Source organism: Equus caballus, chromosome X (assembly GCF_041296265.1).
Source record: "Equus caballus isolate H_3958 breed thoroughbred chromosome X, TB-T2T, whole genome shotgun sequence".
In the NCBI taxonomy this organism is placed as follows: domain Eukaryota; kingdom Metazoa; phylum Chordata; class Mammalia; order Perissodactyla; family Equidae; genus Equus; species Equus caballus.
In genome coordinates, this window is record NC_091715.1 from 44254026 (window position 1) to 44267242 (window position 13217).

The 13217-nt window shown below is 41.7% G+C and overlaps 1 protein-coding gene and 1 long non-coding RNA gene across 3 annotated transcripts in view; one reads left to right on the top strand and one right to left on the bottom strand.

Annotated features, from left to right (window-relative positions):
• Positions 1 to 260, bottom strand: part of LOC102148059 (uncharacterized) — a 36095-nt gene extending 35835 nt beyond the window's left edge. Inside the window, exon 1 of the long non-coding RNA XR_002805375.2 lies at positions 68 to 260. This is a non-coding gene — a long non-coding RNA (uncharacterized lncRNA). The remainder of the gene's footprint in view (positions 1 to 67) is intronic.
• The window catches only part of FAM120C (family with sequence similarity 120 member C), a 99747-nt gene continuing 86538 nt past the window's right edge, over positions 9 to 13217 (top strand). The window contains exons 1-2 of one of the 2 annotated variants that reach the window (XM_023633607.2): positions 21 to 1063; positions 9359 to 9901. In XM_023633607.2, the coding sequence (XP_023489375.1) occupies positions 377 to 1063; positions 9359 to 9376 (705 nt within the window). In that variant the 5' untranslated portion in view covers positions 21 to 376 and the 3' untranslated portion in view covers positions 9377 to 9901. Of the gene's footprint in view, positions 1064 to 9358; positions 9902 to 13217 lie in introns of those variants that run through there. The other variant, XM_023633606.2, reaches the window with a different exon arrangement.

A 13217-nucleotide genomic window follows, 5' to 3' on the forward strand; every position in this document is an offset into this window, starting at 1 on the left:
TAGAAAGCGTGTACCATAGAGAAGACGAGGCAACATGGCTCCCGGAGGTGGGGGGGAGAGGTTTTACCTCTTTTGAAGTGGTGAAGAGCAGCCGGAGAGGAGAAGAAACAGAAGTGACTAGATCTCGTCATCGCTTTTATCCTCCCAGCTTCTCCAGAGTGCAGTCGGCCTCACCTCCCCTCTCCACAAAAATCCAAGCTGTGGTCTCCTCCCCGCCCAGCCCTTATTCCCTCGCTCGCTCACCCCTCCCCTCGGGAATCGTTTTCCCGCCCCCTCGCCCCCCGCGGAGTGCGCACGCGCCCGCCCCCAGCTTCGCGCCCAGATCGCCGCCTAGCCTGCTCGCGCAGCCGCCGTCTCGTCTGCCCACCGACGAAGCATGGGCGTCCAGGGCTTCCAAGAGTTCCTTGAGAAGCGCTGTCCCGGGGCCGTGGTACCCGTGGACCTCCTCAAACTCGCGCGCACGGTCTCGCGCCAGCAGCAGCAGCACCAGCATCGCCAGCTGCCACCTACGGTAGCTCTAGCGCCTGGGGCTCCACGCGCCGCCAGGGGCTCCGCTCCTCTGCAACCGCCGCTCCCGCCCGCTGCCTTGGGTGCCTACTCCGGGGGCGCGGGGCCGACTCGGCACCATCACCCCGGTCACCACTTCCACCACCACGGCCAGGCGCACCCCGGGCTGCACCCGCCGCCGCCACCCCCTCCGCTGCCCGGGGCCCGGGTGCTGGTGGACGCGGGCTCGGCGCTGCCGCGGCTTTATGGCGGCTACCAGACGGATTGGGTGTGTGGCGGCCAATGGAACGCCATGCTGGGCTACTTGTCAGCGCTGTGCCAGGCTTGTGCCTATCCCGGCGGCGACGGCCTGGAGCTGGTGGTCATGTTCCCCGGGGGCCTGGGCAAGGACCGGCTGGCCGAGTGGGGCCGTCGGTGCCAGGCCGAGCGGCAGACAGCGCAACTGATCGTGGGACACGTGGGCAACAAGGGCACCCCTCCTCCACGGGCCTGGTTCCTGCCACCGGCCTGCCTGAGCCACTGCGTGAGGCTAGCACTCATCCGCTTCCGGGTCAAGGTGAGGGAGGGGCCGGATCTTAAATAATAAGCCCCACACCTATTCCCTCCGAACTAAACACCTAACCACCCACCCACTTACCTGCCTCCCATCTACCCACTCACCGCCCGATCAGCTAACCCACTTGCCTAACTACCCTCGATCATTTTATCCATCTACCTACGCCTTCATACCACCCTTACGGATTTGTTCTCCAACATAACCACGTCTCTACCCATGTCATCCTGATAACTCCCTTTACCTTCGCTTATCCAGTTAGCCTATCCCTAAGTTTTAGCAGAATTTCTTTTGTAGCCACATTTTCTTCCTGCTGTCGTCTGCCTCAAGCTGAAATGCCTTTTTCCACTTTTTTCCAGTTGGCATCTCTCTTCTATGTGTCTCTTTCCAACCTTGCAGCAAACGTGCTTCTACCTCCTCCTGCCTTAGCCTACACAAACAAACCAAAAAACCCACTGATTCAGTCACTGTTCAACATGTATTAACCTACTGAGAGTAAGGGGTTTAAAAGACGTGAGACAGGGTTCCTACCCTTGGAAAATCAAATATATACACATTTATTTAATGGTATAAAATGTGTATGTGATTATGCTTTATGGTGCAGATTATAAGTACAGTGCCTTTTGTGCGTGTGTGTTGGGGGGATATCTGTGGGCTAAAATGGTCAAGGGAGGCTTCCTTGAAGAAGTTGGACCTCACTTGGGTCTTCAAGGATGGGTTGGATTTGAGTGAATTACGGGTTTGGGAAGAGGCTGCTTTAAGTGGGAGAAAGAAAATCGCAGAAGCAAAAAGGAATATCAAGTGTGTAAAGCCCGATGGGCAATTAAGTCCAGTCTCTGTGTGTAGTTGGTCACTCCATATGGGGCCTGGGAAACAGCTTGGCAGAATCCCCAGTTCTTGGCACCACTGCTATTGCTCTGTTGCTTTCCCATACTCTTAGGTTTCAACTCCTACGTGTAGGGAATAGCAAGGCTTGAGAAGTAAAGGACGTGGGCAGGAAGAAGAAAAAGAAAAGTAGTACAGGGTTGGGTAGGACGAAACCTCAAACCTATTTCCCAACCAAGGCTCTTGGGGATGTGCTCACAGTTAGAAGACAGGACAGGGAATTGTGGAAATCATAAACTAAAGAAATGGTGCTGGATGGAGTAATGAGGAGGAAAACGTCAGCTGAGAGACTGAAAGACCAGCATAGAAAAGCTTGCAGTGGTCGTAGAGCTTGTGGCTAGAGTCCAGTCATGCTAGACTCCTTGTGCCCCGTATCAAATCTGTTCTTAGGCTGGGTAGATTATAGCTGTTTTTAATCCAATCATGAGCTAAGTTAAACATAGAAAGTAGGAAAAAAATGTATAACAGACACTTGTTTGCTTGCTTTCCTGACTGAACATTTTTCAGTAGATTCTTTATTCACAGCCATTCTTTCCACTTTGTTTTCACTGCTACCACTCAAGCTTTAAGGACTTTTTACTTCATTGTCATTATTAACCTGGTTGCTGGCAACAGTGGCTAACATTGATGGATGCTTACTATGTGCCAGGTGCTAATCTATGTGCTTTAACAACAAAAAATCTCATTTGATCCTCACAATAACCTGTGAAGCAGTATTATCCCTGCTTTCCAAATGAGGAAACTGAGGCACAGGAGGTTTAGAAACTTACTCAAAGTCACCCAGCAATAAATAGCAGAGCTGGGATTCTAGGATTCGTGCCCAGGCAGTCTGGCTCCAAAGCTCATGCTCTTAACAACGGTGCTCTAAAATGAGTCTTTCTAAAGTTCCGGTGTGATTAGATCATTCCCACACTCCGACTAAAATCTTCCCTGGCTCCTGGTTAAGACAAGTCTGGGTCATTCGTTTATATTATCCGTGTCTTGAGTGCTTGCTCTGGGTTAGGTACTATGCTGGTTGCTGAGGATTCAGAGGTAAATGAGGGGATCTCTGCCGTCATGGAGGTCAGGGTTTTAGTAAAAGAGACAGACTGAAAACAAAGTTGCAGATAATGTGAGTTAATTGCAAATGATGAAAAATGTGGCCCCTATAGGGAGCATGGCTAATTCTAGGTGAGGGTGTGAAAGTTGGGGGAGGCTTCCCAGATTGGTGCTGAGCCTTAAAGAGAGCTGGGATGGATAGTTCTGATAGTGGACATTTGTGTGGAAACCTAAAATGGCTTGCTGTGAGCTCTGAATAGATTTTGATTGGCGGTTGGCAGGACCTCTGAACACCGAGTATGGGTTTGTGGTTTCTAAAATTTTTTATTCATGCACCCCATTAGTCAAAATTTTTGAGAAGCAACCCTAATGTGGCCTCCTGAAATTCTTCATCACACATGGTCTCGTTTTTAAAATCCCAGCCGATCATCAAAAAATAAGATGGATTGGATAGATGGATCAATATGTGATAAAGCAGGGGTAGTAAAACCGGTAGAATCTCGGTGGTTGGTATTCCACGTTAACTGTAAAATTATTTCAACCATATGTTTGAAGTTTTTCATAATAAAATTTTGGGGAAAAAATTTTCAGAAGTCCTCGTCAGTCCTGAGAACCACTGTTTGGGTAATATATCAGTCATTCCCTGTGCTAGATTATAAACAAACTCTTGTCATATTCTCCATAATGTCGTATATATTTTAGGTGCAGGATATTTGTTTTTTCCTGAATGAATAGGTCAGTGATCCCAAGAAAATGGATTGTAGGAATGACTTTTTTAAAGTGTGTAGTGTGGCTTTTAATATATGTGGTGGATTTAAGACTGGCTCCAAAAGTGCATATGTAAAGTATCTGTAGACGTTATCAATGAGTGCAGCTCTTTCTCCTATTTAGTGATTTTTGTCGTTGTTGGAGTGATGGAGAACTTCCTGGTTTATAGCACAGACTTGAAAGATATTGGTTAACAACAGATTGTGGTTTGCCTTTTCAGAGGAGTGGTCCACTATTTTGAAGATAGCACTTTTTCGCTTGGATGATCTGCACGCCTGTTATTTCTTTTGACTGAAATGCTAGTGCTTCAAAACAAAACCCACTACTGTATTTCTCTTCCCCTTAGTTTTGTTCTTCAGAGTAGGCCACAAGATATGCCTTTGTTCCCAATCTCATTTTCATTTGTGATAGAGAAAATAGAGGTGGAGGGATTAAATAAAAGATAAATTACTGATTTTTTCTGTTTAGCTTTAGACAACTTAGGACTTCCTATGAAAAGATTCAGTGTATATTATTGGGATGAATTATGTCATTTGGTTGGATTCATGTGTATGTTCTGCACACCTTTGCAAGTGGTAATCGCCAGTAGCAGAAAAAATTAAACCCACAAACTGTTAGCCTGATCTCTTCCTAAAGGTCTCAGAAGTAGAGCAATCTAAGGCAGTTTTATTATTTTTTTTTAATGATTGGCACCTGAGCTAACAACTGTTGCCAATCATCTTTTCTTTTTTTTCCTTCTCCCGAAAGACCCCAGTACATAGTTGTATATTCTAGTTGTGGGTCCTTCTAGTTGTGGCACCTGGGATCCAAGCTGGCGAAACCTTGGGCTGCTGAAGTGGAGCGCGGGAACTTAACCACTCGGCCAAGGGGCCGGCCCCTAAAGCAGCTTTAGAATGTAGTTTGGGAGATGATGTGGGGTGGTTAAGGGGATGAATGCTTTGTTTTAATGGTTAATATATATAAGAAAAAAAGATAATCAACACATCAAACCCACCATTTCAGAGCTATAATTCTTTAGAATGGGGCCAATTAAAGAAAAGTGAATTGATTTAAAGAAAACTATCATAATAGTGCAGTACTTGGATGTGGCAGAAATCATGTTGTTGGTACATGAATGACCAAAGTTTAAGAAGTCTGACCAAGAGCACATGTCGTTTTATGCTTTTGTTCTCTATAATAAAGTATAACAATGGCTGTCATGGCCTCCTGATTATTTACTTATCCTCAGTCGTAGACACATTGAGAAAAGTCAGTGACTCTTCTAGTTTCTCTAGTGGAAGGAAAAATGATCCTAATAGTAATTATTACTATTTCTTGAGCACCAAGTTGTATATAAAGTGTTTTTTAAATATCTCATTTAATCCTCACAAGCTTGCAAGAATGCACAGTATTCGTCCCACTTAACAGTTGAATAACTGAGGTGCAAAGAGGTGAAATGATTTTTCTTTGGTCTGGACACTAGTAAGTGGTGGATAAAAAATCTTGTTCTGGGTCTGTTTTGCTCAAAGTCTCTTTCCACAATTCTACCAACACTGTTTCCTTCTTTTTGTACATTCTTGTGTAAGATTGTATACTTTTATTGGCCAGATAATATGGGTGGATGCATAAAGAAAAGCAATAAGTAGATTTATTGAGCACTTAGTTTATATCATCATTGCTAAATATATAATACTTCCAGAACAAGGCAAATGTGTAAGCTAAGTGCCAAGTGAGTGAGTCATGTAGTGATGTTATAGGAATTCAAAAATAGCAGTCTTTATTTTCTGCATTTTCAGTCTCTCCCTCTCTGGTTTCTTTCACTTACAGCATAAACAATCTTTAAAAAACAAAAACTTCCTGAGGCCAGCCGGGTGGTGCAGCAGTAAAGTTTGCACGTTCCTCTTCGGCGGCCTGGGGTTTGCCAGTTTGAATCCCGGGTGAAGACCTACACACGTCTTGTCAAGCTATGCTGTGGCAGGCATCCCGCATATAAAGTAGAGGAAGATGGGCACGGATGTTAGCTCTGGGCCAATCTTCCTCAGGAAAAAGAGGATTGGCGGCAGATGTTAGCTCAGGGCTAATCTTCCTCAAAACAAACAAACAAACAAAAACTTCCCCTTTACTTTGTAATTCCCTTAAGCTATTATCCTTATCCCCATTCCTCTCTTTTATCTATTCTTGAAAAAACAAGATTGTATTGATTCCCATTCCCTAGCCTATTGCCACTTGATACCTGATGTCACCATTTTGAAGCTGCCACATCCATTTCTGTTCTTACCCTTTCTTGGTCTTCTTTGAGATAATTGACACTATTGAACCATCCTTTCTTTGAATTTCCTTCCTTGGATTCCATAATGCTGCTCTCTGATTCTCCTTATAAATCTCTAGTTTTTTCTCCTTCTGTCCTAAGTTATTCCTCCTCTGCCTGCTTCCTTAAGCATTGGTGCTCTCAAGACTTCTGTCCTAGTCATATTTTTCTACATTAATTTCCTGAGCAATCTCATCCGTTATTATGGCTTTAAATATTAACTATATTCTGATGATTCCTGTAGCTCTTTCTCTACCCCCGGCCTCTCTCATGAGCTTTCGACACATCTTTTCAGCTCTCTACTACTCGATGTCTTGTCTGTCGCTTAAACTAAAAAATATCCAGGATAGAACTAATTATTTTTCCTCCAAACTTGTTCTACTTCTGATGTTCTCTTTTTCTGCGAATTTTGTCTTTCATCCATTTCAAGCCAGAAACTGTGGAGTCTTCAGTTCTTCACTCTCCTGTCCCTTCCCATATCCACTGGATCACCAAATCCTGTCACTCTACCTCAAAAATGTCTCCTGAGTGCAGCCACTTCTACCCCCATTGGCTTAGTTCAGGCCACCATCATTTCTTATCTGAACCATGAAAATAGCCTCAACTTGTTCCTTTACCACTCTCTGAACTATAGTCCGTCTTCCACATTGCTGTCAGAGATACCATCTTGAAAACCAAAGCTGACTTTGTTATGTGTCCGAAGATCCCCACTGCCTACTTTTTGCCTGCCCTACTGAGTCCAGACTTCTCCTCATGTGGACAGTGCCTTTCACAATCTGATCCCAAACTCTCTAGCCTTACTTCTTGCTTGCCTCTGCCACCCTTGTTCCAACCCTTGCAATGGCCAAACCATTCTGAACTTTTTTAGTTTTCTAGACATACCATATCCTCTCACATAGTGCTTTTTTTCTGTTACTCTCACCTTATTGTAGCAAATTCCTACTTACTCTTGCTCAAAAGTTATGACTATGAAGTCTTTCCCAGCCAAGGTGAAGAACACCTTCTCTTGTGCTACCAGAGTGCTCTTTTCTTACCTCTCATACTTTTTCTCTCTCATAATATTTTCATATCATATTATAATTTTTCCCCATGCTGTACATTATATCCCCAGAACTTATCTTATAACTGGAAGTTTATATATAATTCTCTTTTAATTGAGTTCCAAGAGGGCACAAGTTTGCTCTAGGGCTTGACACATTATATACAATAATGGTTGTTGAAAAAGAGAGAGATTGGTTGAGTGATTGACTGACTGTAGAGGGCTTTAAAGGTCAGATAAGGAAGAACTTAGAACCAGTTGTTTATAATGTTGTATAAATTCCATGTAAATCAACTCAGATTCCTAGTGGAATGGCCAAACTCCTGTTAAGTAAAAGTAAGTTTTGTAGCAGCTTAGCAGTGCACTTATATAATAAATTTCCCCTTGGTGGTGGTAATAATAGCTACCACATGGGCTGGGTACCTTCCATAGATTCATTACATCATTTAATCCTCACAACCACCCTTCAGGATATGTATTAATCTCCACTTTTTATAGCTAAAATAAAAACAGGTTCAACGTAGTCACTGGCCCAAGGTTGCACTGGTAGAACATGGTTGGGCCAAGATATGAACCTAAGTATATTTGACACCAAAAATCCTTCATGTTTAATGTATCTCAAAACAGTATAGTTGCATTTTTTTATAGTTGCATTTTAATAACTTTTTCCAGATCACTTTTTTCTTGTATTTAGTTTGTGTAGAATAATGGCTAAGACCACAGACCTTGGAGCCAGACTGCCTGGGTTTAAATCCTCTCCTACCTATTACTTATATAAACTTGGGTAAGCTAACCTCTCTGTGCCTGAATTTCCTCATCTGGAAGATAAGGATAGTAATATTACCTACATCATAGACTTTGTTGTAAGTGTTAAGTGATTTAATATAAGTAAAGTGTTTAGAACATTATGTGGCACAAAGTAAATGCCATATAATGCCAGCTGCTATTACTTTGACTAGAATATCTTGTGTACCAAGTAGGTTTGACATTGATCATTTCACTCTCATGCTTTAAGCTTAGCATGGCATGACATGCAGGGTCCTTCATGATCTGCTTACCATTCCCTGGCCTCATTTCACCCTATTTTACTTATCAGGACAGTGAATGGTTTTCAGTTCAATTAATATTTTTTTGATGCCTATTCTGTGCTACCAGAATCCTGTGCTAACTACTATGAACATGGAATTCATTCATTCAACAAATATTTATTAGGCTCCTACTGTGCACCAGGCACAGTTTGAGCTTGTGAGGATACAGCAGTGAACAAAACAGATTTCTGACCTCATAAAGTTTATGTTCTAGTGGTGAGGACAGATAATAAACAAGATAAAAAGACAAAATATCTAGTATTTTTGGTGGGATAGTAAGTGCTGTGGAGAAAAATGAAGTAGGGAAATGAGATGAGGGAGTGTTGAGGTCAGGGGGGTACTCTACCCCTCTAGGAGCTCATAGTCTAGTAAGGGAGACAAGTAAGAAAATATTAACAGTATGAGTCCCAGGGATCATTTCTCTGGCCCTGGTCATAGGCCCAAGGACCTAGTCATTGGAGATGGCAGAACCAGGATTTGCATACCAGGCACCAAAACCCTTGCCCTTTCGTCTATACCACATAGGTAATTATGAAGAGTATAGCATGGATGGCAAGCTGGCACCCCATAGGCCCACACATTTTTTTTAAGAATTTCATTGATTTTTACTGGTTAGTAGTGTTCATCAGAATCTGAAGTCAGATAATGAATTTGGACTGAACATTAAAGCATCATCCAGTTGAATGATGCTTTCTATCATTTCTATCATTAAACTCGTATTATATGAACACATTTATTTTTTAACAAATATGAATTTGTCACCAACATTTTAAAAATTGTGAAATATTATAAAACAGTCTGACTTTGCAGCCACTCTTGAAATATCAGATCCTCTGGCAACACTGGTTGCCCCCTTTTGCTGAGTCACATGGTCTTCATTTATTGGAGTCTCTACCACTCCATAGTGTCTCCCTGACACAGTGACCAAGTGCCACTTGCCTTACATGATAGCCATCTTCTAAAATGGCTCCCAATGATTCCCACCTCCTTCTGTTCACACTGTAAATAAGAGATTAAATAAATCTCCCCTCACCCCCTGTGTGTGGGCTGGACCTAGTGACTTGCTTCTAATGAACAGACTACAACATAAGTGATGAGATGTCACTTCCAAGATTAGGTTATAAAAAACTGCGACTTCCATCTTGTTTGCGCTCTCTCTCTCTGGCTCTTCTTGCTTGATCGCTCTGATAAAGCAAGCTGCCATGTTGTGAGCTGCCCTATGGAGACGCCCACATGAAAAGGAACCTGAGGGTGACCTCTGACCAACAGCCAGTGAGGAACTGAGACCCTCAGTCCAACACTGAGGAACTGAATCCTGCCAACAGCCATGTGAGTGAGCTTGGAAGCGGATCCTGCCCCAGTCGAGCCTTGAGATGACTACAGCCCCGGCTGACACCTTGATTGCAGCCTGTGAGAGACCCTGAGCCAGAGGACCCAGTTAAGCCACACGCACAGATACTATGAGATAATAAATGTTTTTTTAAGCTGCTAAATTTTGGGGGTAATTTGTTACACAGAAACAGATAACTAAAACACCATTGATTGTTGTGCTTGTACTTTTTGATAGTAGTTTTGCTGAATATGAAATATTTATTGTACCTATATCTATGAAAAGTGAAAAAAAATATCTATACAAGAAGGTCACATATTGAAAGGGAAATCAGAGTCTATTTCTTGGTGGAAGTGATGAGTATTCCTCTATATCTAAATAAAATGTATCTTCTGAAAGACTACAATTTAAGACATTGTTTTAAAATAAACGGTTGTAAGAAATATGACCAGTATACAAAAATGATGAGTGCTGAAACAAAAACTTTAAAAAGGGCTTGGAATTTCAATAGACTGTGTTTTGAATACAGACAGAATAAGTGATACTTCCATGAAATGCAATTATGTATTAAATGGAAAAATGTCAGAACTTGAAAGCCTTTTGTAGGTACTACAGACGGTCCCAAGTCACCGTGGTTTGACGTATGATTTTTTGACTTTATGATGGTGTGAAAGCAATACACATTCAGTAGAAACCGTACTTCGAATTTTGAATTTTGATCTTTTCCTGGCTAGCAGTATGCAATACAATCCTCTCTTGTGATGTTGGGCAGCAGCAGTGAGCTGCAGCTCCCGGTCAGCCCGCGATCACGAGGGTAAACAACTGATAGGCTTACAACAACTCTAACCATACAACCATCCTGTCTTTCACTTTCGGTATTCAATAAATTATGTGAGATCTTCAACACTTTGTTATAAAATAGGTTTTGTGCTAGATGATTTTGCCCAACTGTAGGCTAATGTAAGTGTTCTGAGCATGTTTAAGGTAGGCTATGCTAAACTATGATGTTCAGTCAATTAGATGTATTAAATGCATTTTCAACTTATGATATTTTCAACTTAATGATGGGTTTTTGGGACATAACCGATAGTCAAGGAAGATCTGTAACTTAAGAAAAGAGTGTTAAGTGCAGCAGGCATTACATCATAAGCATTTGCAAAGGTAGGAAATACTATTGCTCAGGGTGTTAAAGATTGGTGGCTGAACATTTTTAGGACAAATTGGGTCAAAAAGTTAAATTACTTGTGAAGTTTTAGACTGCAGCTGGTTACAACAGATATAGACACTATCCATATAACTGTACACTGAGCTATGTGTCTAGCCAGTAGTTCTCCAAGTATGGTCCCTGACCAACATTGTACTACCTGGAAACTTGTTAGAAATGCAAATTTTCAGGCCCTAGCCTGAGATCTACTGAATCAGGAACTGGAGCTGGGACTTGTCAGTCTGTTTTAACAAGCCCTCCAGCTGATTCTATTACACCCTAAAGTTTGAGAACCACTGCACCTGGATATAATTCGTGTGTTAAGAGTTTTGATGCAGTTTCACTCTTTTGGGCTTGGAGCCTGTGACAGGTACATCCAGAAATACCTAGATTTTTTGTGTTGAGGAAAGTCTTGAAATTTTTCCTATAGACTGGTCAAAATTGGTGACTATTACTACAGATGGTGCGTCTGCAATAGTGTTCCTGTTGGACTTAGGAAACTTCAATTTGAAGCAGAAACACTTTACAGGACTTAAAGCTGTTCATTGTATCACTCTTAGGATTCACTTTTTGTGCAAAAGTTCAAAATGAATCATGTCAGGAGCTGGTAATTAACATTGTGGTTTGCGCCAAACAGTTGAATACTTTGCTTGGTGAATTAGATGTATGTTATGGAAGTCTGCCCTATTGTATGGAAAATTGATTGTCCTAGTTGGGGCATGGTACTGAAGATACTGAAAAAAATGGCTGATTTGGCATCCAAAAGGCATTCAGTGCACCAGCAAAGTGAAATAAAATATTTGACCTGTTTGGTTGATATTACAACTCATCTAGACACTTTGAATAAAAGCAGAGTTGTTCAGAAATACCTTCACAAATGTATGGTTGTATTTGCTTGTTCCTAGCAAAATTAAGCCTCTGGGAAACTCATTTGGCAGGTGATAAACTGGCTGGCTTTGCTTTGCTGAAATTGGTTTCCAAGAAATGAAAGTGATGCCTGAATTACATTCCCAAAATTGTGGAGTTGTCTATCGAATTCCAGAAAAGGTTCTCTGACATTATATTTTATGAAAATGAACTAATATTGTTGAGTTAGCCTTTCTCAACTAATGTTCATGGTGTGAAAGAAGAGCTACAATGGTGATATTGAATTACTCTGCTGTGGTACTGAAAATGAAGCACGATGTCATTGAAATACGAGAATTCTACAAATATCTTGGAAATAATTACCCTAAATATAAAAAACACTGCAAAATATCTATCTGTTTGGAAATGCCTACATTTCTAAACAGCTGTTTTCCATTATCAAATAAGGTAAAATTAATCATTTCCAGTAAAAGGATTCAAGGCTAAATTCTTTGCTGCACGTTGTAACACAAAATATAAGACCTAACATTGACCTCTTGGTGCATAAGAAAGGCATCAGACCTCTTGCTCCAAGTTAAAGGAGAATAAATCACACACACACACAAATGTAATGATTAAATTTTTCTGGTTTTTAACTTATTTTTAAATTGAATTTGAAATGTAAACTCCAATATTTTGCGTGTTTATATCATTAACACCAACAGCATAGTTTAGTGAAAAAAATTACATTTCTGGAAGTTGATTTTCTTAGCCCCCTTCGTTTATGTTAGCTGCCCAATCCCTGGTTCTAGGACTCTCAAAAATTTCTCGCCTCCATTGCCCTTTCTGCAGTTCCTGTCTTCCCGAGGTAACCCGAAAGCTCTCTTTGGCTCTTGTTCTCTCTTATTCCTAAGGATGCCTCTCATCAGACCTTCTCATTTTCCGATGGCGAAGATTTGCTTTGGGCAGAACCAGTGCCTATTCTGCCATCTACTTCTCTCAAATGATTTCTGAGCACCTGCGGAGAGCAGTGCGTGCCATAGGCTTCCTCTCTGCAGAATAAACGGACTGTGATTTATTTCGTAACCACTTTTTTAGAGCCTGTGTGCCAGGTATTTTATAAAAATAATTTTTAAGTTTTATACTCAGGTAGGACTTAGCAAAATCTCCATTTTATAAATGAAGAAGTTGAGTGACTTGCCCCATCTTGAATTTGAGTATAGGCCCACCGGATGCTGAAGTTCTGCTGTATCCCCTGACTACAAAAGTTATTCTCAAAGTAGAGGCTCCAGTCCTCAAATGAGCCACAACAGATTTTTCCTTTCATTCTTACATGTGACAAGGTGTTTCACCTACATAAATGGGCTGGGCTCCTGGGAGCCTAAGAGCAATTAAGGGTACTAAAATTGGGTATTCACAGTAAAATTAGCACCTCAGCAGCTTTTACTGAATGCTGGTTCAATATTCTACTACCTCCAGCTTGACTGCGGTGTCTAATGGCAAAGACTCTATCATACATGTGTATGTAGAGACTTGAAATTCCTACAGTTGGGAGGGAAGGCCACTTTGTCAATATTGCCTTTAATTGGCTGTGGTTTTCAATTGCTGCCCAGTGCCTATCATGAAATACTGATCACTGGAATGTCAGCTCCTTGAGGACAGGAATTTTGGG